At 52.2% G+C, this 25,263-nt stretch overlaps 1 protein-coding gene across 1 annotated transcript in view; it reads right to left on the reverse strand.

Annotated features, from left to right (window-relative positions):
* The window catches only part of SMYD3 (SET and MYND domain containing 3), a 413,596-nt gene that overhangs the window by 70,103 nt on the left and 318,230 nt on the right, over window positions 1-25,263 (reverse strand). Inside the window, exon 10 of the mRNA XM_014528244.1 lies at window positions 3,890-3,977. Within this exon, the coding sequence (XP_014383730.1) occupies window positions 3,890-3,977 (88 nt within the window). The remainder of the gene's footprint in view (window positions 1-3,889; window positions 3,978-25,263) is intronic.

The raw sequence follows: 25,263 nt of genomic DNA on the forward strand, positions 1-25,263 counted from the left end.
ACTATCAGTCTCTTCACCACCCAGTGCTCCCCTGGCCCCCCACCCCCAACTCTAAGCCTCCTCTCTGGGTGTGACCCAGCAAGCCCCGCCCCGGACAGAAGGCGGGCGCCCAGGCTCCTTCCTCCCTCCTTCCAGCAACATCAGCCTCCCTGGCATCCAGTGTCAGGGCACTGCTTCGCCAACCGCTGGCAGACACTTCCAATAAACCCATCAGCCGCTGCGAGCGGGGGCACTAATATCTCCGCTAACCCTCCCGGGAAATACATGCTTCTCCCAGGGGGGCCTCCCGGAGGCATAATCCTCGCCCCGAGGCCCACACACCGAGGCTGGTACACAGCACCTTTCCATACATCGCACTCTATGTTTTAGGAGAGTCCTGGCTCGGGGAGCTGACCAGTCTCGGAAGAGGTGCACTGATTGAAGAAGAGCGAGTTGGCGACTGTCCTTTGTGTTCGTCTGTGCGTGTTTCAGGTTTGTTGAGCGAGTCTCTGGAGGCTGGGCAGCATCGAGGCAGCGTGTGATTCTGTAACAGATGCTGGGCTGACCTCGGTGGCTTTCATTCCAGGATCAGGCGTCTGACGCGCGGTTGGGGACATGCCTGCCTCTTACACGACGCTCGACTTTTCAGTGGCAAGACTCTGCCCGGATTTGAACATCCTGGGGTCTGACCTCTGTTATCTGCCTGTTCCGTTCTATGCGCTCTGACTCATTTTAAAGAGCTTGGAAGTTGACCAGCCTCAGAAGCAGAAGCCAGAGGAGATACGCTGCAGCCCCTGATAGGAACACATCTGCCTTCTCACCGGCGAGCGGGAAGGAACCACGTGCCAATTCCCCTCGCAGCCCTGGCAACCGTCTCCTGGCAAACGGGCCAACCTTCCCTGTAAACACCCCAGTGAGCAAAAAAATGGAATAATTTTAACTAAGAGGCTTTTCCCCAGCCCGTGCCGACGTGTTTGCTCAAGTCACTGGCATGGGCTTGGTGTTGCCTCCGCTCCTGCTGCTCCCAGAGGCGCCCTGGACCCACGCAAGCTGCCAGCAGACCCTCCATGGACAGAGCAGGCTCCCTTCCCCCTGAAAACCTTTAAATCACCGAGGATTAGGGGGAAAGAGAGAGGGGGACAAAGTGGATCCACTTGGGAATTAATCAGCTCCTTGAGACAAAGACGTGGACCACAGGGCTTCTACTCACCTGCTCATCTTACTCTACTGCTTAACCCCCATCCCCCACCATCTCTCACTTATAAAGCCCACCCGCTGCGCGTGGCCCTTAAAGCCTGGCCACGTCCCTCCTCTCAGCCTGCACAGCTGGCTGTTTCCGGGCAGCAGGCTAGTGCGCCCACGGGTCTCCGCACAGGTCCCTCCCTCTGTGGGCTCCAAGCTAACCCCCCAGCACAGCTCAGCGTGGCCTCCTCTGTGACCCTGCTGTGACCTCCCACACAGACTAATTGGTGGATGCCCCCAGCCATATGCAGGCAGCCCTCAGGGAGCCTGCGGGTTGGGCCCAGACCACTGCAATAGGTTGAGCTGTAATCCCTTTGCAGGCAGAGGGACCTGCCTCCAGTTTGTAAAAAATACAACACCTGTCGCCCCAGCTGGTTTGGCTCAGTGGATAGAGCGTGACCCATGGCCTGAAGGGTCGTGAGTTTGATTCCAGTCGAGGGCATGTGCCTGGGTTGCAGGCTCGATCTGGGAGTGCAAGAGGCAACCAATCCATGTGTCTCTCTCTCTCTCTCTGTCTGACCCCTCCCTTCCGCTCTCTCTAAAAGTCAATGGAAACATATCCTCAGGGGAGGGTTGACAACAACAACAAAAATACAACACCTGTGAAGCCCATAAAGCAAAGTACAGTGGGGCCTTGACTTACGAGTTTAATTCGTTCCGAGACCGAGCTTGTTAAGGAGCTCCTTAATTCAAATTACTCTGTCAACTTAATGCAAAAAATCGGCTGAGAGACAGCTGGTATCTCAAAAAACTCGTTAGTCGGGACACTCGTAAGTCAAGGCCCCACTGTACAATAAAATGCGTGACACCTACATTTTACCTAAATACGTATTAATTTACGGATTTACTGACCCCCTGTGTGTGCGAGTGGTGATTCCAGGGTTGTGTCTTCCTCCTGCCTGAACCGCAAGGTGGGTGACAGCTGGCAAGGCCCCCGGCAGAGTCACAGTCCAGTAAAGCCTCGTCCAGTCGAGACTGAGCGTTGCTGGGTGATCCATGGGCCCTAATTCCGCTGCTGGGCCCACAGGACAAGTCTGTCTCTGCAGGGTAACAGCTCCTTGAGCCCAAGAATGGCTCTCTTTGCTCACACATCTGCCTATTTTCCCAATGTCCTGGTTCCACTCCTCAAAACTTATTTCAATTTTTCTATATCCCTCTTAATATGTCCTCGCCAAAACCGAATAAATAACTCCAGGCATGATCAGACTACCACGATCACCTTTCTCATTTTCTAGTCTTTATGGCTACTAATGTGGCCCAAGATCACAGTGGTCTTTCGGGAAGTTAAATTATACTCTTACATTTTATTATAATTTGATGTTGACTAAAACCCTCAAATTCTTCCCTCTGTTTTGCTGCTCATCTTTGTGTATATTTATACACTTGAACTTCTTTGTCCAAATAGGTTTTATATACACTCCTGTTGAATTTAATCTGTTTAGACTCAGGACTATTTCCAGCCTCTTTGAACACTTGATTCTGTCACCAGCCTCCGCCAGCCTCCCCATCTACACCCAGTGGGGATGTGAGGAGCCTGTGTTGTGTGTCTTCATTCACGGAACAGAATCAGAGGTGGGAGAGGACTGAGGTGGAGCAAGGCACCCGAGTGACAGTGGTCCAATTCGCATCGTTTGTTCAGTGTAGCTGGTCAACCATTCTGTAAGGCGTCTGGCCATGCTAGCATCTAGCATACATTGCTTGGCCTTTTTTTTTTTCAATCTAAACTCCTTCCGAAATCTACAAACTCCACCAAAGTAAACCATGATTCTATGGACTCACTTGCTCTTAATGAACCAAGCAGCATCCTGGTGATGGCAGCCTCCTTTCCCATTCCTTCAGTAACTAGTTCTAGATTCTTTATCAAGACCACACACACACACACAGGCATACACATCAAAAAAGCTTCACTGGGCTATAGATTTCAGAAATTACTCATTTCTGAGTAAGTAATTTGAAAAACAGGAACCTTTGTGTGACGCTCTCTCCTGTCGTTGACAATTCTGTAAAGAACAGTGTCTGTAGAGCAGGACCCTCCGTTGCAGGTTGTCTTGGTGCCTGGGAAGCATTTTTGCAAAGCATCTGAAAGCCCGTTGGAATCTTTCCCATCAGCCGTGTCTCTTTCTTCTTACCCTGTGATTTCCCTTTGTCACGTTTTTGCTCAAGTGAACTCCTCCACCGGAAGCGACCCCTCTGGGCCTCTGCCTCTGTCAATCCTGTCCCCCCGCGACATCTCCTGTGCAGTCTGGCCTCAGTGGAGCCTGCCCAGGTGCCCTCCTAAAGGGGTCTGTCCTTACACTGAACTTTGGCCCACTCCCTCCTGGTCCTTCCTATTTGTGCCAAGGATGTTTATTGCATAGCAACTCCCACCGCATGGTAGTCTTGCTGATTTGATATGAAGCCTCTAGATCTGAGGGTCAAGGGCACTGGAATGGAAGAATTTTAAGCTGCTCTTTCCTGGAGATGTAGGTTATGAGAGGAAGGGAACCCAGGAATTGTTACCTTTTGCATATAAAGAGGCCACTACTTACTGACCTGCTACTCCTGGACCACGGAACAGGATAAAGCCCCCTGAGAAGGCAAACCCTGGCCTTGGCTTCATCAACATCAGGCTCCCACCCGTAAGGAAGCAATCCCAACAGCACAACCCAACCCACAGGGAAAAGGATACTCCACTGTGCCTTCAGTTCTTCGATTTTTTTCAAGGATTCTTGAACTTCCTTCCACACTTTCTCATCACCAGTCAGCATATCAGCATCCTGTGCAGGCCAAATTAAAAAAAGACAAATTACTCAATTGAAAAATGGGCAAAGGATCTAAATAGACACTTCTCCAAAGAAGATATTCAAATGGCCAATGAGCACATGAAACAATTCTCAAAGCATTAGCCATTAGGGAAATGCAAATGAAAACCACAATGAGGTGTCACTTTATACCCAGAAGAATGGCTGTAGTGAAAAATACAGAAAATATCCAGTGATGATGAGGCTGTGGAAAAACTGGAACTCCCATGTGCTACTGAAAGGCATGGAAAATGGTGCAATCACTTTGAAAAACAGTCGGGCAGTTTCTCAAAAGATTAAGCATAGAATTGCCACAGCATTTAACAATTCCACTCTTTATGCATATACCCAAGGGAAATGATATGTTCACACACAAACTTGTGCATAAGTGTTCACAGCAGCATTACTCTTAAGAGCAAAAAAGTGGATACAAGCCAAATGCTCATCAACTAATGAATGAATAAAATGTGGCACATCCATACGATGGAATATTAGTTGGCAATAAAGAAGTAAAGTACTGACACATGCTGAAACATGGCCGAACCTTGCAAACATGCCTCCACATGAAAGAAGCCAGTTACAAAGGCCTACCTATTGCATGGTTCCGCTCATATAAAATGTTCACGGTGGGCAAATCCACACACAGAAAGTGGGTCAGTAATGGGCTAAGGTGGTGGGAGAGCTTGGAGAGAACCGGGGAGTAACGGCTAATGAGAATGGGGTTTACTTTGGGGGTGATGGTAATGTCCTAAGATTCACTGTGATAATGGTTCCACAACGAATGCACTAAACGCGATTAAACTGTACACTTTCATGCTTGAATGGTATAGTATGATACATAAATATAAACCCATCTCTATCTCTATATCTAAAAGACAGGACGGGGGAGAGGGAGAAGAGAAAGAACCATTTGTTGGGAGACCCAGAGAGACACTTTAATCAATACGGAGCATCAGTCAAAATGAGGCTAGGGAAGGAAGACGAGTACAATCACACACAGGCCTGTGAACCAATTTTGACTTTTGCGAAAACTAAAAATCAATCAATCAATAAAAAAAATTTACAAAGCAATTCAAGACAAAACTACGAGTTACATTTGCTAAAGGTCTGTCCTCCTATTTAGCAAGCAGGCCCCTATTTTCCCTCTGTGCGCCCCCCTTCCCCCCAAACACACACTGAGTCAACCACACTGGCAGTGGTAGATGCCGGATTCTGTCATCACAGCCAGTTCTGTTAGACAGATGCATAGAGAAGCTGATCAAAGGGTAAGGCGCTCTCTCGGACCCCACTGAAACCAGGCGTTGGAGATCCATGCGCTCCTCAATGGGTGTAGAGAGAAGAGCTTCCCAGGAAGTTATATGAAATCACAACAGGTGGGGGCGATGGTGAGGCGAGGAGGGCAGCCTGTGCAAACTGTACACCGCTCCCTGGAGGTTCTCACATGCCAGTAGGGTTGGTTATGAAATGACCCCTGTGAGAGCCATTGTCAGAGCAAGCCTCTGTTACTGGCGGAAAGAAACGCATCTCTCAGGTGTGCCAGGGCAGAAAAAATGCGGGGAGCACGGAGAAGCGCAGAAAAGAGGCCCCAGGACAGGGTGAGCAGTGGGCGTGCACATGAGAACAGTGTGTGCTGGTGAGTGTGCTCTGTAACAGGCTGTGTGGGTCTCTATGTGTATATGTTGTGCATACGTGTGGTACAATAGGGTGGTTTTTAAAAGGCTCCGTACGTGCACGCTACATCTTTCAGAAAATTCAAAGTAAGTACCTAGCTTATTTTTATATAAGCAGGGGCCTTATATAAAGGGGCCTGCTTATATATAGGGGCCTGCTTGCTAAACAGGAGTAAATAAGTAAATAGATGAGGGAAATAAAATAAGTTCTTTTAAAATGTACGTGCACACTACATCTTTCAGAAAATTCAAAATAAGTACCTAGCTTTCTGTAAATAGATGAGGGAAATAAAATAAGTTCTTTTAAAAAAAGCTAAATACCAATCTCCCTTCAAATACCTGCTCCAAGTCCATGTTCATCTCCACAAGCCCCCGTTCCATCGCCTCCCTCCAAAGCCCTTAGCAGCCTCCTGGCACCTCCCAGATGATGAAGTCACCATCTTACACCTGGACAGTCACAGCCACTCACGATTCATTTTCCCATTTTATACGGCACGACTGGCAGCTCAAGTCTAGTCTCTGGGCAAGCGTCTCACTTGTTGGACTCTGTGAAACAGAATAACGGGCCCCCCTGCTTATCAGAAGATGTGCAGGTCCTGCTCCTGTGACGCCCAGAACCTGACTGTGTCAGGTGACATGGCCAGGAAATCAAGTTGCAAGTGGGTTAAGGCTGCTCGTCAACTGGCTTTAAGAGAAAGAGATGGTCCTGGACTACCCAGTGGCCCCAAAGGAATCGCAAGGGTCCCTAAGGGTGGGAGGAGGAGGAGAGGGGACAAGGTGCTGTGGTGTGAGAAGGGCCTAACCTGCATCGCTGGCTTTGAAGAGTGAGGAAGGGACCCATGGACAGAGGAGGACTGGCTGCCTCCAGAGGCTGGAGAAGGCGAGGAAATGATTCCTCCAGGACCTTCACTTCAGCCCAGGGAGACCCCCGTCAGGCTCCCGGCCTGCAGAACTGGACGATAATGAACTTGTGCTCTTTTAAGCCACTGTTTGTGATAATGTGTTACCACAGCCAGAGGAAGCTAATACAGACCCTACCATCCCTTCAGTTCTTCTGGCCACTGGAACCTGGCACATGCCCCTCCCTTTCTCTAAAGCTAAGCAATCTGACCACTCATCTATTCAGTGAACACTTATGAGTGCCCTGCAGGCACCGCTCTAGGCACTGAGCATAGAGCAGTAAAGTGATCAGACAAGCGGTGTTCACACCGAAGAGGTAGGAGAGGTATGGAATGGCAGGGAACACACACGGAAAATATGTACTTGTCACGGGCAAAACAAATGAACAGGCAGAGAGGACCCCCTGGGTGGGAGTCCTGGCCTCAGGGAGGTCCGTTTTGAGCCAGCAGCCAGGGAAGGCCCCACTGAGAAGGTGACGGATGAGGAGAGATCTGAAGGAGGCGGAGGAGGAGATACGAGTCCAGGGGGAGGGGACAGCAGGTGCCACCGAGCGGAGGCAGGAGATGCCCAGCTGCTCCCGGAATACAAGGAGGCCGGCGCAATCGAGTTCCCGGGCTGTGCCTGTCCCATCTCCCCGATTTTATTATTTATTTTATATTTTTAATAGTTTGTTGATTGACTTTTACCGAGAGAAGAAGGGAGAGAGAGAGAAACATCAAGGTGAGAGGGCAATATTGACCAGTCGCCTCCTGCACTCCCCCCCCACCCCACCCCCACAGGATGGAGCCTGCAACCGGGCACGTGCCCTGGACTGGGAATTGAACAGCAACCTCCTGGTGCAGGGGAGACACCGGGCCACTGAGCCGCCCCGGCCAGGGCACATCTTCCCCATTTCAGAGCTAAACAAAGGTCTTATTATTCTGCTTTGATCCCGCCTCTCCCAAATACCTCGCACAGAATCTTTTATGTCGCAAATGCTCAGATAACAGCCTGTAGAATGGACCTGAAGGAGGAAACACATTTATTAGGTAATGATCTGGACGTCTCCTGTCTGTCAATGATTCCTCACAGCCTCCTGGTAATCAATACCTACAACCTACAAATGTGGCAGAGACAGCCCTAAGCCATAGTAACTGCGGGGAACAGCCTTCTGTCCCTAATTGCCACGCATAAGACTCAAATCCACATCTGACTCCAGGGCCTATGCTCTTCCCCGTGTCTTCATGTTTGATCTGAATCTGTTTTTCTCCTGGGCTGCTTAAAGGTGAAACTCATGTGTGGGAGGCAGTAAATTCAAAATATCTTCAAGCCGTGGGTCCTACCATATTCCTCGCACTCGCACTTGGAAAAGGGCAGTCAAATGCTCCAGCATGGACCTCACATGGGGCTCTTGGATTCTCCCACCAAGCAGGGTGAGACTACGGGTCCAGGCAGAGCAGCTAAACTACCATCATCTCCACAACAATCCCCACATAATCGGATCAGCTGTCCTTCGGGTTGCGCCAAAGACTTTATTTACTTATCAGAAGAGCAGGCAAGCTTTGACAGTGCTTCCCGACATCCAGGAACAAGAGCTCTCGAGAGCACTTCATCTCCGAGCTGGACAAAGCTCGATTCTCTGAGAGCTGGCTACCGACTCCCCGGAGGGTTCCCCGGTGGGGAAAGTCTACTCTCAGGTTCCCGGTTCACTCACACATTCCCCGCTCCTGGCCCGCTCTGCTCCACTGGGTTCCCACTTCCATTCACTTCTTTGGCTTCCTTCCCATGAATCCCTTTAGGACGCAGCCTCTAATGTACCCTATCAGGAAACCCGCCCTCTCTCTGCCCTCTGGGCCACCACAGCCATCTGCCACCTGTCTCATACATCAAGTGCCATTAATGATCGACTTTACCATCTCCCCAGCTCACCGCAGAGCTCCTGGAGGGACCATGACCTCATCGTCTCTGCATTCCCAGTGCCTATTCGGTAAATGCTGGTGACAGAGTGAATGAATGGAGAGAGCGCAGCGATCGTCTACAATCCCGGGGAGCGGTATTCTAAGAATAAGATTCCTTAATTCCACAACAGGAGGAGAATTCCAACTAAGGAAACAGAAGGTGGTTCTCTTCACACCACGCTTCCATCTCGCCTTGTTTCTACTACTGACTTCGACATCATGATTACGTGAGAAAAGGGGGAGTCCCTGCTGTCGCTGTCAGCATGCCCAAGGCCCGGACACTGGTGTGGGACCCAACTGGGACTCTCCCCAGCACGAGAAATCCCACTTCAGCTCAGCCTCTGAGAGCAGCATCGACGCTATTAGAGAGCGGGTTCTGCTGACTCTCCCGGCTCCTACCTCCAGCATCATCCTGAGCCTCCTGCTGCTCACCTGGCCCGCACATCCCGGCCCTGTCTCTCCCGGGACGAGTCAGTGAGGCCATCTATGTTCCCGTAGACACAGCTGATAAATCAGTTCTCTAGCGTCACCCCCTTAACTGCGAGAAATAGGTACCAGATGATATGAGATCATCTCCCCACTACATCAAAGGGTGCCACTCAGCACAATTACATCCAATTGGGCAGAAGCGCTTCCTTGGGTTTCAGGTGCCAGTGGCTGCAGCGCATGGGAAACCTGTGTTGCTTCAATAGAACAAGGTTGGAGTCCGGCAAGCCTGGCTGAGCGTTGTCTGGGGGAGTGACCACTGGCTCCAGCGGGTCAAACAGGAGACGCAGCCGTCACGCTGCATCTGGAACGCTCAGACAGATGTGTGCTCTTGGCTCGCAAGCGTTTGATGTTGAAACTCCTTCGCCGGGCTGGCTTCAGATGGTTCACATTAGGAAAGGGGATGCAATGTGCTTTGCAGCTTCCTGTTATCCAGGCCTCACGCAAACTCTAATTAGATTGGACTGGAGAGAGAGGAGCAGAGGACGGGAAATAAAATTATGAAATACTTAAAACTTTTCCAGTAATTCAATAATCCTCGTGTTTTAAAAGAAGAGGTTTTTTTTCCTGTTTTGTTTTTAAAGCAGAATGAGGTTCAAGTACAGTGTGTGCACTTAGGAGAGAGATGAAGAATCTCTGAAATCAGAATCCCGAGGGAAATGGAGTTTAATTGTAGCGCCTTGACGGAGGGTCTCTGGTTCGTGGAGAATGTTCTGGGACTAATAGATGACACACAACAGCATCTGAAATCTTCAGATTCACAGGAAACACCTCCGCTGGAACCAATTTCCACCTCCTCTGGCAAAAACAACAGAAAGCCGCTCAGATGGAACTTGAGGGGAAAGAGGCTCTTCCATGAAGTGGAAAAAGAGCGGTTAAAAATAGAGCATTCGCTATCATCCTATCAACCGCGAGGCAGCGCAGGAGCTGATGGACGCTGGAGACGGGAAAAGAAGGAATGTTCTCGACTCCAAGCAGCTCAGTGTGAACGATCTAATGAGAAATTAACAAGCTACTGAACACAGTCCTCAGGACTCAGGAAAAGGACACTAGAGTGAGGGTCATACCGTGTGGGTGTGAGTTCCTGCTCCATCGCTGCGTGACCCTGGCAGGGGATGGCCCCTCCTGAGGCTCAGTCCCCTCAGGGACGATAATTCTCTGCGGAGACACCCTTCTAGCCTTTCCTGACACCTTCTAGAAGCACTACTGTACATGGCACAGCGGCCTGAGTGTTCCATCCCCCGCTAGAGACCAGGGCCACCAGGGGCCTGACCCTAAAGGAGGAGAGCACAGGTGACCGTGTAACGGGGACCAGTGGCGCCACACCCCATCTCTGCATCCCCCTCCCTCTGCCTGGAAGGCCGCCCTCCACTTAGTCCTCCAGACGACGACTCTCCAACCACGAAGAACCAGACCTAATGGCCGCCAACCTCCGCAGGCACTTCCCAGGGGGGTCCATGATGACTGCAGCGAGGAGCAGACTGTGATGAGGACGGAAAGGACGCCACGCAGTGCGGTCGGTCACCAGTGCACGGCTCACCGCTGCAGCCTGATGTCACTCACCCCGCTTCCTAGAGCGGTGTGGCCTCAGAGCCACAGGTGCCGTGCACAGGAGGGTGCAGCAGGGGTCTCAACTCTGTCCTCTCAGGAGCTCGGAGCTCCCGCCTCCCCAGGAGAGAGGTCCCCTTCTCAGGCGGCAAGCCCTCTCCAGCCAGCCAGTCACACCGATGCAACTGAGGAGCATCTGGGCAACGAGGAGCACCAAGTCCAGTCCAAGCAAGTGCTGCTTGAGGACGCCCCGCGGAGCTTCCAGCAGCGCTGTTCCGTTTAATTGCCATTGAACTTGATGTTCCCATGGTTGCTGCCAGCATTTGCCAATGCCCATGAGCTTTACGTTGCAGGCAAAAGCAGGACTCTATGGCAACTACCAATTTGCACGAGGCCACACACGGGACCAACCGCAGGTTCAGGTGGGCTCTGGGGTCCACGGGACGCGGAAGGTGCGGGAATGTGCTCTTCGGGCTGCGCGGAAAGTGACATGGCCTCGGTGGGGGCGGCTGGGGCATCTAGAACCACCAAGGCCACTTCTGGCTGCAACCTCACTCCTCCCTCCCCCTGAGCCGGGCACTCCCAGCCCAGTGGCTCACTCCTCAGAGAGAGAAGCGCATTTGCTTAGATCAGCGGTTCTTAACCTGTGGGTCGCGACCCCTTTGGCGGTCGAACGACCCTTTCACAGGGGTCGCCTAAGACCATCCTGCATATCAGATATTTACATGACGATTCATAACAGTAGCAACATTACAGTGATGAAGTAGCAACGAAAATAATTTTATGGTTGGGTCACAACACGAGGAACTGTATTTAAAGGGCCAGAAGGTGGAGAACCACTGTGTTAGTATGTCTGTTGAGATAGGAAGTCATCACACAGCTCAGGGAATAGAGAGGGAGAAACTGGCTTGATTATATCAGTGGGAAAGAAACCCTGCCTCTCCTGCCACATGTGGGGGAGCCAGCAGGACCGGCTGGTAGACAAGGCAGCTCCCGTGAAGGGGCGTTTAGGGACGAGACACTCCCCTGCCCTCCTCCCCACTGGAGGTAAGTTCCCCGGAATCCTGACGGGGTTACGGAGCAGAAGGCTGCTGGCTCGGCCTGCACATTCTTCTCGCACTGTCCACAGACAATCGCATGGCCGGCCGGCGTGGCTCTGACCCTGTGTTCCCAGCTCCTAGCAGAGGCCCGCCCAGCTCGCTGTGTAAACACCACAAGGTGGGAGGTTTGAGACGGGGAAGATGCAAAGACGTCACAGGAAAAAGGGTCCTCGTGGCAACAGGCGTTAGGAGGAAGCACCCCCAAGTGTCAGGGCAGGTTTGTTTTCACAGAGCCCTGAGCCACAGCCCTCACCTGGCCTCCGACCGCCACACCTCTGTATCTCCCGCTCCTTCCCCAGGAAGAGCTGCTCCCACTCTCCGCGCACAGGGCAGAGGCTGTAACCGCAGCGGAACGATGAAGTCGGGTCTGAGGGGCAATAGCGAAGGAGCAAATCTAGACTTGGTTTCGGCAGAGACATTTAAAAACAGGATGAACCCAGCATGAGCGGGGCCCGTGCTCCTGGCGTGGGGGAGTGTGTGGAAGCGGGGGCTGCACCCCACCCCCCCAGCTCTGCCACTGGCCAGCTGGGACTCCTGGGTGCTAACCGCCTCCTGGCTCAGCTTCCCCAGGTGAGAACTTGAGGAAGGTTGCCATGGAGACGGAAGCTCAGCATTCCACACCTGTGTATATGGTGTCTGTGCGCATGAGGGACCTGAGATTCTGGAAGGAGACTCTGGAGTGTGTGGGGGTGCAACTGACTGCAACCACCTTCGCTCTGCCTGAAGCCGAGTTTCCTCGCGTCCAAAATGCCCCCCCAACCCCCTGTCAGAGCCGCATGTGGGCAGACTACCCAGCCAGCGCCGCTCTCGGCCAACCCGGAAGCGGACGACGATTATTTAATTCACCCGCTCCCGCTCCCATGTGTACGTAAGGTGACTGTAGTGGGCAACGCTCCAAACTCAGAGAGCGTGGGGTCTGCTTATCGGCCACAGCAAGCACATCAGGTTCTCTCATCTGCGGCCCCCAAGCGGGGGACGGTTGGGGTGGGGCCCACACTCACTTTAGGTATCGAGTCCTGGACAGGAGTCTAGACTTGCTTTCACAGGGCGATCGATAAGGAAGCTATTTACCGCGACGTCAGGACCTGTCCCTGCACCTAGTGGGTGCCTTCCCAGAGCTCCCCCACCCATGCGGGGCTGGCCGGCTCCAGCTCACGGGTCCTCCCCACTGCCTGGCCAGGCGGCTCCGAGATGCTCCCACCACAGGCCAAACAAGCAGGAAGTTCAAAGGCGCACGTCCCGGGTTGAGGAGGAGGAAGATTTTTAACAGCTCAGTCATATTTTCAAAAAGAAAGAGCCCGGAATTGCATTTGTCTCCCAGGGGAGAAAAGCCAGCGTTCCTCCAACTATTTGAAAACCATCCTGCGGTGAATCAATCCAGGCCGTACTCCATTCCTGGAAGCTGGGGGCTGGGTCACCCCAGAGGGCGATCGCTGGGGGGCTGAGGGCCTGGCTGGAGGCCGCTCCTAAGGGCTGGGAGGGGCCTGGATTCCATAGTAACGCTCTTTTTGCCCCACTTCACACCCCTGAGCCCCCCCGATTCCCCATCCCAAAAGCTCAGAACTCAGATACTCTGCCTGGCGACTCTGCCCATGGCAGCGAATGCCGGCTGAACACAGGGCGAGCCCCCGAGCTCCCCGCCAGCAAGCCCACGCCTGCACTTCATATTCCAGTGCGCTCGGTCTGGCCCGCAGCCAGGGGACCTCTTTCTAATGTCAGAGATAAAAGGCCTGGCCATGTCTGGCACGCTGCCCCCCTCCATTCTCTTGTAACCATCTCATAAACCAAGTATGCATCGCTCGTACAGAGCCTTCCAGACAGAGGTCTGGTGGAGCCGCATAAACATTTCCAGATGATGGTCTGAGGTGTCCCCACCGCGCGGGAGGAGAAGGGCGCACGGGGGTGGGGGGTGAGCTCACAGAAGCCACGGGGAGAACTGGAAATGTGCACGCAGTGTACACTCAGAGGCTCCCACTGGTGGAAGCTGCTCACTGTGCCGCTGGGCCACGGGCATCTTGCATGAGGACCTGGCATGGTGGCAGCACCGAATCTCAAATCTGCCCCCAACGGCACAGGTATGGATCCTGTGCACTGATGTCTGACGGGTCCTTATCAAATCCCGGGTTCCAAAATGGCACCAGGGGCTGCAAGGTGGCACCGTCCTCTCTCCTCATGCTCCTTGCTCCCGGAAATGCCATGATGCCGGCTGCAGAGGATTCATAAAGCCACTACCTTCTGATCAGCTTTCATCTGCTTCTTGAGTCATATCCAAGGGACAAAAGTACACCTCTCCCCGATCACAACCTAATCCTGAACCTTAAACACTGCCCGTTAACATGTACTTCACTATCTGACTTCCTAGAGGGCTTAGAAGTAAGAGTCCAGTATCAGTAAATGTGCAGCACCCATTAGACTAGGCGCGGATCTCCTTTCTGCAAGTGAACAATGTGAGACTCTTCCTCACTCTGTCCAGCAGCAGAAAGAGCTTCAGAGAGTTTGTTCAACATGAGAAAACCTGCCCTTATCCCCAATGGGAGCTGAACTATTGGGGACGTGCCCATTTTAAAGAATATGTCAGAGGCTTCCATTCACTCTGGGAGGCTACAGAGTGCAACTTCCTCCTCACCCTCGCAATAACGCACACACACAGGTACCCAGACACGCCCACCCCGCCCCACACCCCGTCCATGCCAGGCGTGCTTTAGGGATACTGCAGTCTCCAACTCCCCTTCAAACCCAGCTTCTCTTCCCTGCTGGCAGGCCTCCCGCAGTGGGTATATATTTAGAGAGAGTCACCTGACAGCTGACTAAATATAGGTCCCACCTGGGCAAGCGACAGCAGCATCTCTCCCAGGTGAGCAGGTGTCTGCATTCTTTACGATCGGCCCAGTTATTCTAACGCCCAGGCAGGACCGAAGCCCTGGCCTCTGTTGCCTCTTCACGCTTCTCATCTCTGTGACCGCACTGTCACTTTCCATGCCATACCGTTAAGATCTGCTGCAAGTTCCTAATGGGTGAGGCTTTCTCCCTTGTCTGCTGCATCTACAATGGCACCACCCGTTCTCTACTTTTGATTTATAACAGACACAAAGAGACCCAGTCCACAGCTATGAGTAACAATGTGCCCTTTAGACGTACGTCTTCAGTTCAACACCTGCCAACATTTCCCAGATGTACACTAGAGCGAGGCATTGATGAGGTGTGGAGAGAGAGAGAGAGAGAGAGAGAGAGAGAGAAAGCACGCGCCTGGGTCTATGGCAGCACAGAGAGAGGGCCTTTGCCCAGCCCGGTTGAGGGAAGCGTCCTGGAGAAGATGCCTGAGCTGGGAGGCTGGGGAGGTGTCAGCCAAGAGCAGACAGGCAGGAGGGACCAGGTGAGGAGCAGAGGGGCAGACGCACAGGGCCTGGGAGGAGACAGAGCCACGTGGTCCTATTCCAAGTTCAGGAGGTGGCGGGAGGGTGGTGGCACCCCGGTCCGCTATTGGCTCCTGTGTCTGCGTGGAGGCTAATTGTTCCAGGTGTGGGGTGTCTCACTTAGGGACCTCCTTCAGAATATGTCCACAGACCTGAAAACACGAGGCTGGATTGCACAGTTAACGGAGGGAAAGGGGAGCAAGAAAAGGGTTAGAGATGGGATGGAGAGCAGCCTGGATGAGAAGGTGGATTTGGTCCCATGCATGCCCACTCCCTTAAGCATCAAGCTCCCTGGACAATGAGGTTCTGATCAGCATCAAATAATCTTAGGAACAAAGCCTGGGATCTACTGACCAGAGACAGAATTTAGAGATAACATCTAGGCCTCAGTTGTAGGCCCAGAAAAGCAGCAAAACCAGACCAATCGACACCATGGCTGGCATGGAGACCAGATGCAATGACCAATGACCCTTTCTCCTGGCACTGACCAATCAGTAGACCATGACCCTGACCCTCTCTGCTCATTTGATGAATCAGCATATTAAAGAAAACACCTGGAAAGCTGATGATGTGCTATTGACAGCCTCCCCTGAGAACGCCCCTAAAATCCCTGCCTTTAGAAAACAGAGAAAAACTCTTACAGCAAAAAACTCAGAGTGTTCTCTCTCTCTCTCGCTCTTTCTCTCCCTCTCTCTCTCCCTCTCTCTCACGCCTGCACCTTCTCTCATCAGGAATGCACCTTAACTTTCCTTCTCCCAAGTCAAAGGGTCCCCACAAGACTTGCAACCAGGGCAGCAGCGGCAGTGGCAACGTGTCCTGGGCCAATGCCCGAACCTCCAAAGGCCCTTCTTTTGCCTCTGGAACTTGTTTCCTGAGTCCACGCAGTCCCACTGGCTCGCTTCTCCTGCCTCTGAGACTCTCCTTGTAAGAGGCCACGGCAGCTCTCTGCACAGCCCCCTGGAATCCTCTCTTCGAGTGTCCTTTCGCTTTGCATGCTCAATGCACTTCCTCTCGTGCTAGAGTTCTTGGCTCTGAATTCTTTCTCGGCTGAACTCAAGAACCGGGAGCCCTCATCGCTGGTAACATAGCAAAGCATACTTAATCGAAAGGCTAGACGGCAGGAGCAGTAATGTTCCTGGGTGAAATGACTGAGATGAGCTTATGGTAGCACGAGGAGCTCCATCAATGCAGGGACAAACTGTGTTCCAGAGCACAAACTTCATGAAAATGGTGGTTGCGCTTCTCTAATTGCTCAGAGAGCAGCACTGTTATTGCTAGGGAGAGAGGCTTATCCCCAGTAATTGCCTGTAATTGTTAATATTAGTGATTGTACATTTAAACCTGTCTGTCCAATCTTTACGGTCTGAAATGACAAATGCAAAGAGGGTATAAACAAGCCCTTGAAGCTCTGCTGTTAATTTCAAAAACCCTTCTGCTCTTCATTTGGTAACGAGATACAAACCAAGAGCATTACGGAAAGTTTATTTTTTCCAAACTCTACAGTGGTATTCGGTTACCTCGGAAAAGGCCAGATAGCATCTCAGCAGGCTCCCAGCACCGCGACGGAGGGCACACTGAACACTTGACAGGAGTGTCTTGTTCAAGCCCTGAAACCACCCACAGGAAAACCTGAAGCCCAGGCCACCCCGTAATCACGCGGCTATTCTCCACGTATTTTGGGGTGAAGAACAGGTCTACCAGCTTTCTCTCATTTTTAAACTCTCTCTTCTGACTTCCACTGTGCTGCTTAAAAAAATAATAAAAAATGAAAACAAACAAAAAATATTGGGACTGAAGTCAAGCAGTAAACTTTATTTCCTGTTTAATAATGTGTTTCTTCTTGGGGTGCTCACGCTAGAGGGCCAGGGGGGAAGTATTACTTCTTTCTGAGCACTCCACACCCTGTGCCTCGCTGCCCCAAAGCAGCCTTTATCCATGGAAACGGAAGAATCCCACATGTAGATGGGCCAATGCTGTAAGGATTTAAGCACAAACCTACTAGCTTAGCCTGTTCTCATTTTTGCCTGTTTTGCTTGCTTTTCAGGGACTTCAGTTACCAGCTCTTCGCCTAGGCCCGTGGTCGGCAAACTGGCCCCTTGAGTGTGGCTCTTCCACAAAATACCACGTGCGGGAGCGCACGTACAGTGCGATTGAAACTTCATGGCCCATGCCACAGGGCCAAAGAGCCGCATGTGGCTCGCGAGCCGCGGTTTGCCAACTACTGGCCTAGGCCTTTGCATACACAGCAGGTACTCAGCGAATGTCTGCCACATGACATTTGTCATTTCTGTTGGTTCTGCCACAGGAACCAACAGAAAAAGATAAAACTGGCCCAAACCCAGAGTGGGTGAATTTTCAAAAAATCTATTTTTACAGGTAAAAGCATTTTTCAGTGGTAAAACATGTGAATTTCTTTAACCCCAAAGTATGGAACTGAGTCCAGGGATTTATCCAAGTCCAAGGGTTCCAGCACTTGAGGCCTAAGGACAAGGAAGCTCCTGGGAAGGCGGGGATCAGGCAGGGGAACGACCCCGTTCTTAGCCGACGCCCCAGAGGAAAGGCCACCAAGCCTCTCACAGGAGGAGTTCAGAGGCCAGGACACCCACCCCACAGCCTGCGGTGGACTCCTGAGCTGAGTGGAGACTCAGAAGCGCATGCCCGGCCTGGGTGCGCTTCTGGGTGGAGGCCCGTGCCTCCGAGCCTCCCTGACTCGTGAGCCTTGCTTCCTATGGTGCTTCTCCTGCACTCAGAGGTTCTCCTTGGCCTTCTGAAGCCTCAGGCCTGCTGGGCAGCGTGAACTACGGCTTCAGAAATAGAGCTCAGGCATGGCCCTGGCCGGGGCTCAGTGGAGCTCCGCTGGTTAGAGCATCGATCACCCGATATGCCAAGGATGCAGCTCCATCGTCAGGGCGCGTACAAGAATCAACCAATGAAGGCGGAAGTAAGTGGGACAACAAATCCATCTCTCTCTCTTTCTCTTTCTTTCTCTCTCTCTCTCTCTCTCTCTCTCTCTTTCTCTCTCTCTCTCTCTCTCTCTCTCTCTCTCTCTCTCTCTCTCTGTCTTTCTCAAGTCAATAATTTTTTAAAAGGCCCAGGAGAGCGTTGCTCTGGGTCTCTGTTGAAATTGGGGAGGTTCGTACTCGTGACTTTTACAATTATTTTCATTGACCTCATTCGTATCAGGAAGCAGTTGTAAGAAGTAGATGTGCATTGATATGATGTCAAAGGAGGCTGTTCTGTTATCCCCACCGAGGAGCTCCCCCGTGCTGAATGCCGCCTAATTGTTCAGAAATAATTAACATGTTTTCACTTCAGTTGTAGAAAACTTAATTTATTAATTGGCTGCTACTTTATGTGTTGAATTTTAAGATATACAATAAATAAGGAAATTAGCATAAGAAGGCATTGAAAAATGCCGAAATTGACTAAATTCTGAAACTAGCAAGATGATTCTACGTTAAGGATAAGTAAATTTATTGCACAGAGGGGTTTAATGACAAAGGCACAGACAGCTGTTTTTATGGGCCTTAAGCTGCAGCTTTTGAATTTGAATTTTGACAGGACAGCATTATCAATGCTTTAATAATTCCAGGATTCAATTTACATATCTAAACAAGCAAAGAGAAAGCCCACATCGCCCCTTTCTTTGTAAGGTTCTCGGGGTCTGAAATGATTTGGCAATAACGGGGGGTGGGGGGGAGGGGAGAAAGAGAAGAGTTGCTGAATCTGCAAATGAAGCAACACCCGGCCTAACTGCTGGTCCGAGGCCCGGAGGAAGTGATTCAGAGAATCCCCCGCGCTCCGCACCATGACTGTCAGCACGAATGCCAGCAGCCTCACCTTTCACTGGCGCACCCAGGAGCCGGCTGCCAGCAGACCAGTGTCTGAAGCAAACCACTTGCCACATCCCCAGGTATTCACGGGACCAAATCGCACCCATTCTAAGTGGGGGCGGGAGACAGGCCCCAGGGACACGCAGAAGCAGCTCTCACCAAGCCCTTCTTCAGAGGCGACCCTGTGAGAACCACGCTGGTTTCACGGCTTGTTTCAGAATTGTTTAAAAATTGATTTCAGAGAGGAGGGAGAGGAAGAGAAAGAGATAGAAACATCACTGATGAGAGAATCATTGGCCAGCCGCCTCCTGCACACCCCCTACTGGGGATCCAGCCTACAGCCCAGGACAGAACAGGGACCTCCTGGTTCACAGGCCAACACTCAGCCACTGAGCCCACGGGCTGGCTGTTTTGGGATTTTGTGTTCTCCTTCCTTGTGGAGTAACAGTTTCTGACTGGGTTCTGCACTTGCTGTTTTATTTTTCCGGCTATTGTTGGTCAAAAGCCCACCTTCACGTTCTTCGGCGGCTTCCCTTCCTTCCCTGGTGGAAATCCAGACTCTGCCAGCAGACCAACCCTCTCCCCATCACCAGCCCCACCGCCTGTGTCCCCCAGGAACACGGAACCACATACAGTCCCCTCAGCACTACACGCTCCACAGCCCATACTGCACAGGGGCCCAGTCGACAGCGCTACCTCTGAAGCCAGCTCACTGACTCCTGCACACGCAGCCTCTACATCTCAGGCCCAGTGCCTCCTCTGCCGTGAAGTCTTCCCTGACTGACTAGGCAGATATTTTCCTGACTCTGCTCCCACTGCCCTGCAAGCAGGCGTCCATGAGGTAACTGTCACACTGAACTGTGTATCTGCTGTCCATCCCCCACCGCCCCACCCCAATTCAGGGACATCCTTCCTGTTGCCACTGCAGGGCCAGCTACAGGTGAGGCAGAGCCCTCCGCAGCCTCCACCACTGCCGCCACTCCCACTCCCACTCCCACCCCCACTCTCACGGAGCGGGCCCACCCCGCCGGGAGCCCTGAAGCTGCTGTGGCCTCCCAGAGGCCCGTGTTCAGGCTTAGGGCTGAGGGGTGCGGGTGGCCCTCCCTGCACGTCATGAATGAAGAGCAATGGTGAGGGAACTCGCCTGGTGTGGCCCCACGCATCTCACTGTTTCTGCTTCACTGCGAGCAAGAGTCCGAGCGTGGTCTTGCTGGCAGAGCTGAACAATCCTACATGGCCAGCCCTACAGGAGGCAGCATCTCGTGCAGAGAGAGCGTGAACAGAGAGGGAGTGTGGGACAACCTCCACTCTGCCCGGGGTCGGGGGCGGGAGAAACACCTGCATGCCACGCTGGGCAGTGCCAGGCACGCTGCCTGTGCTGTCTCCTCAGCCTGAAGCCCCCGCCCTAGCACAGCCCCCAACCCACACCCCTATAGAGAGCGCCCCCCAACCCCCCTCAGTACAGCAAGGTCAGGACCTGCAGGAGCGAACAGCAGTGTGAGTAGTGACAACGGGCAGTCATGCACCCCAAAGTCTGGACCACGGTCAGCTCACTTCTCGGGAGGGGGAGCCAGGCTGAGAGAGGGGTACGCCCTGGAGAAAACAGGGGTGAAGAGCACCCACCACCCCACACAGTGCCCGCTGGAGCCCACAGAAGGCCCGAGAACCAGAGAGGGGAGGAGGCAGAGGTTACTGAACGCTGGAGCAGGAAGGTGAGGTGAGCATTTCAGGGGCCTGGTCAGCACGTGCTGGGACGGAGGACGCTGGGACTCCTGGGACTTTCCTGTAGACCCTGTGCTCACGTCGTTCACTAGCAGTAACGGCTGCGTTCCTGAGTGTCTGCCACCTCCCAACCTACACGCACGTAGCTAACTGCCCTCAGAGCAGCCTGGCCAGGTATAGAATATAGTGGGGCCTTGACTTACGAGTGTCCCAACTAACGAGTTTTTCGAGATACGAGCAGTCTCTTGGCCGATTTTTTGCTTTAGGTTGTGAGCTAAAATTCGAGTTACGAGCCAGCTTCAGATACCCCACCGCTAGTTGGCACAGCGAACATCACAGTGAACGCCACAACATCAGCCCAGCATTTCAATTCATTGTAATGGTGAAAATTGATTTGACATACGAGTAATTTGAGTTACGAGCTCCGTCACGGAATGAATTAAACTCGTAAGTCAAGGCCCCACTGTACTCTCATTTCACAGGAGAATACCCCACAGAGGGGGGCGCTGCCAGTGTGGGCAGGTTAGTGAGCAGCAGAGCCGGGCTGTCTGACCCTCGCGTGTGCTCTCCCACGGTACCAGCGGCCCTGCTGCCCCTCAGCCCTGGTCTCTGCTAGACCTACCCTATGACAGCAGATGGTCAGGACCAGGACCTCCATGTCCAATTCTGCACTTTCTATCCTGTCCTGCCGTACAGAAGACACCGATTCCACAAATGGCGCTCCATGGGCAATCACCTGCAAAAAACTAACCTGTACCAAATACAAGAAGCTCAAAGCGGATCAAAAATCTAAATGCAAAGCCTAAAACTATAAAACAACTGACAGAAAACATGGCCAGGTATAGAATACAGTGGGGCCTTGGTATAGAATACAAGAAAATCTTTATTCTCTTGGATTTGGCAAAGATTTCTTACACGTGGCATCAAAAGACTGATCCATAAGAAATAAATATTAAAAACTATTACATCAAACGTTAAAACTTCTGCTCTTAAAAGGCTCTGTCAAGAGAATAAAGACAAGCTACAGATAGAGAAAAAAATATATAGGCACATATCTGATGAAAGACTTGTACACATAAGAATAAAGAACCCTCAAAATGAAGAAAACACCGAATTTTTAAAATAGGCAAACGATTTGAAAAACTGTATCATCAAATAGGATATACAGATGGTACATTAAGCCCATGAAAAAAAATACATCAATATTCATTAGGAAATGCAAATTAAAACCACAATGTGATATCATCACACATCTATTGGAATGATAAAAAACAAACAAAACAAAAGCAAAACTGACAAAATCAAGGACATGGAGTAATTGGAACGCTCATTCATTGTTGTTAGGAATTCAAAATGCTACAGTCACTTCGGAAAACACTGCTAATTTTTCATAAAGTCAAACACAGATTCGCCACACAACCCAGCAATTCTCCGACTCTTAGGTGAAATGAAAATTTATCTTCACACAAAAACCTGTATATAAATGAATATTGATAACCACCAAAAACTGGAAAGGAACTAAATGTCCTTAATTTGTGAATGGATAAACAAACTGGGGATACAGAATACTGCCTGGCAACAAAAGGAACCAAACACCGAGATTACATATTCATAAAACCGTGGAAAAGAGACCATGGCTGAATACCAAATGCATCACGCCAAGTGAAGGAAGACAGAGTCAAGTGAGTTTGGAGCAATTTCCATGGCATTCTGGAAAAGGTAAAGCTATAGGGACAGAAAGCAGATCAGGGTTAGCGGGGCTGGAAGTGGGGGGTAGGGCTTGACTACACAGCGGTGGGAGGGAACTTGGGGGTGACAGGCTGTTCTGTGTCTTGGGGTGGTGGTTGCCGATGGCATGAATTTGTCAAAGTTCACAGAACTGTACACTCAAGAGAGTAAATTTTACCAAATGCCAATTATATGTCAACATTTAAATAGTAAGATGGGGAAAGTGTATCTGTTATTTATAAAATTACTAGAGGCCCAGTGCATGAAATTCGTGCACTTGGGGGGGCGTCCCTCAGCCTGGCCTGCGCCTTCTTGCACTCCGGGAGTCCTCAGGGAATGTTCGACTGCCGGCTTAGGCCCGCTCACCACATTAGCACTGCTGCGGAGGCAGGAGAGGCTCCCGCCACCGCCACTGTGCTCGCCAGCTGTGAGACCAGCTTCTAGCTGAGCGGCACTCCCGCTGTGGGAGTGCACTGACCACCAGGGGGCAGCTCCTGCGTTGAGTGTCTGCCCCCTGGTGGTCAGTGTGTGCCACAGCAAGCGGGTGTTCTGCTGTTCAGTCAATTTGCATATTAGCCTTTTATTATATAGGATAGAGACAGCGTAATGGAGGAGTTAAGAACATAGATGTGAAGCTAAAAGCCCCGTTAACTTATTCCACACCCTCAGAAGGCCGTAGAGATGAAACGAGAGGAGGCGTGTGAACCAGCAGAGATCACACAAGGGCCCCAAGCATTAGCAGGTGCTGTAACTTCCATTCCCCGAGGAAGGTCACCTCCGTCAGCCGCCCTTCGTGCGCACTGCGTACTCGCTGGCTGGGGACTGTGCCTGGGACACGGGGACACACTCGGCCCCCGGCAGCTGCCTCACTGCATCCGTCCCAGCCAGAGCTCCTTGTAGACCAAAAGCCACAGGAAGGCGTTTTGTGCAAGAACGGAAAGGTGGTGAGGTGGAAGCCATGTCACCACGCAGCGTGCAAAGGCCCTCTTCTGACCCCTGAGCAGGATCTGAGGACCCACCCTTCATATTCACAAATCCATGGAAAAGAGAGCATGGCTAAATACCAACTGCATCACGCCAAGTGAAGGAGTGTGGGAGCGGGCTGCCTGTCCGGGGAGAGGGCAGCACGGAAGCCCACATTCTGGGATGTGAACACAGAGCCCAGGGCGACACAAGGCTTCACTGTTCCCGTCCCGGCCAACTTCGTGGCCCCATCCCAGCCCAGGAGCCTCCCCGGTGTTTGACGGCAACGCCACTGCTGGGGGGAGGTGGGGGGATGTGGCTACGAAGTCAGTAAGTTCCTTTCTCGCTTTGACATGAATGACGGCCAGCACTGTGCTCTCCCCAGGGAGACCCACTCTTCCGGTTGTCGAGGAAGCAAGACATGGGGAACATGCAGTGATGTTCGGTTCTATTAAAAGCTCCTCTCTCTCTCTCTCTCTCTCTCTCTCGCACAGAGGAGGGGGGGTTCTTCAACCCCCTGCCAGATCGCCCTAATCTTCCTGAAGATAAGGGGATTGGGTTATGATGAAAAGTCCGGGCGCAGGAAACACATTCCGCCTCGATGGCTAAAACCTGATCCAGACAACAATCCAGAGCGGGCGCGGCTCCCACCCCACCAGGAGGCGTTTCTGCGTACAATTAAGTTAACAAAACCAAGAAGAGCAGAAACTGATCCTGGCTCACTGATGTCCTTTAAGCAATTGCTCGTATTTCAAGTCGACTCGAGTTTCCATAAAAACCTTTTCTTGGGCAGAGAACGCTCATTCCTTTGACTACAGCTTTAACTCGATGTGCTTTTATTCCTTCTTCAGAAATCACTGTTCCTTCCTTTGGCTCAATCCCGCCTCCTGTGCCCAAGTTCATGGCTGACAGGCACAGCCTGGCTGAGGGGCAGCGCATGTGGGAATGAGGGGAACTGAGGCACCTCTCTCAGTGCTGGCCGCCCTCTCTCGGCAGGACCCCCGTCCTCTCTCAGCAGGACGCTGGCTACCCCAGGGCCCCTGCCCTCTCTCCACAGGACGCTGGCTATCAGCCCAGGGCCCGTCCTCTCTCGGCAGGACGCGGGCTACCCCAGGGCTCCCTCGCTCACAGAGTGCGGAGGCCTCAGCAGGATCAAAGAAAGGGAATTCCTTGTTACACCGGAGGGCCTGGGAAAAGAAACTGAAATAATTGCCAAAGACAACAATGGACCCTGCTTGGGGGCAGTGGGCTTAGAATCACAGCATTAGCGAATGGGAACTTACCAGGGCTCCCCCCGCCAGAGCCACTGACCACACAGTTTTCCAAGTGGCCTGTGGCTCAGCTCTCCCCACAGCAAGTACTGGGGGGAAAGAAGGCGCAGCTCCCTGCGCTCAGACAGGCCGAGCCCGGAGGAGCGGCACAGGAGCCTGGAGCGCTTGGAGAATCGGGTCGGTGCTTATCCGCATGTGTTCATTGGCTCCAAACACCTGAATCCTCACCTATGTACCTGCAAGCAAACCACAGACTTGCAGCCAAGATGCTGTCAGCTCAGACTTTGGAGTGCTCCCCGGGCTCCAGACCCGGAGCACTGGTTCGTAAAATATAAAGAGGAACCAAAGTACTAATAGCTTTATGAGGCCAACATACCAGACACACATCTCCCTGGACAGACATGGAGCAGCAATGGGAAGCAGTGAGCTGAGCACGCGGGCTGCAGGTCTGGGAGCGGAGTCGCAGTGTCAGGTCAGTTTTGAGGGTTACCGGGGACTGAAATGCTCCGCCAGAGAAAGGCGAGGAGGGGAGCTCTCAGCCTGAAGCCGGGGTGAGGAGCTCCTGTTTATAAATCAGAGGCTGAGGACACCTGTTCCCTGAGCTGAGTGTTCACAGGGAGCTGTGGGCCTGGGAAGGCTGACGGCAGAGGCAGAGCCAGGATACCTGTGGAGAGCGGCTACAGTGTTTGGA

Source organism: Myotis brandtii, unplaced genomic scaffold (assembly GCF_000412655.1).
Source record: "Myotis brandtii unplaced genomic scaffold, ASM41265v1 scaffold627, whole genome shotgun sequence".
Lineage (NCBI taxonomy): Eukaryota > Metazoa > Chordata > Mammalia > Chiroptera > Vespertilionidae > Myotis > Myotis brandtii.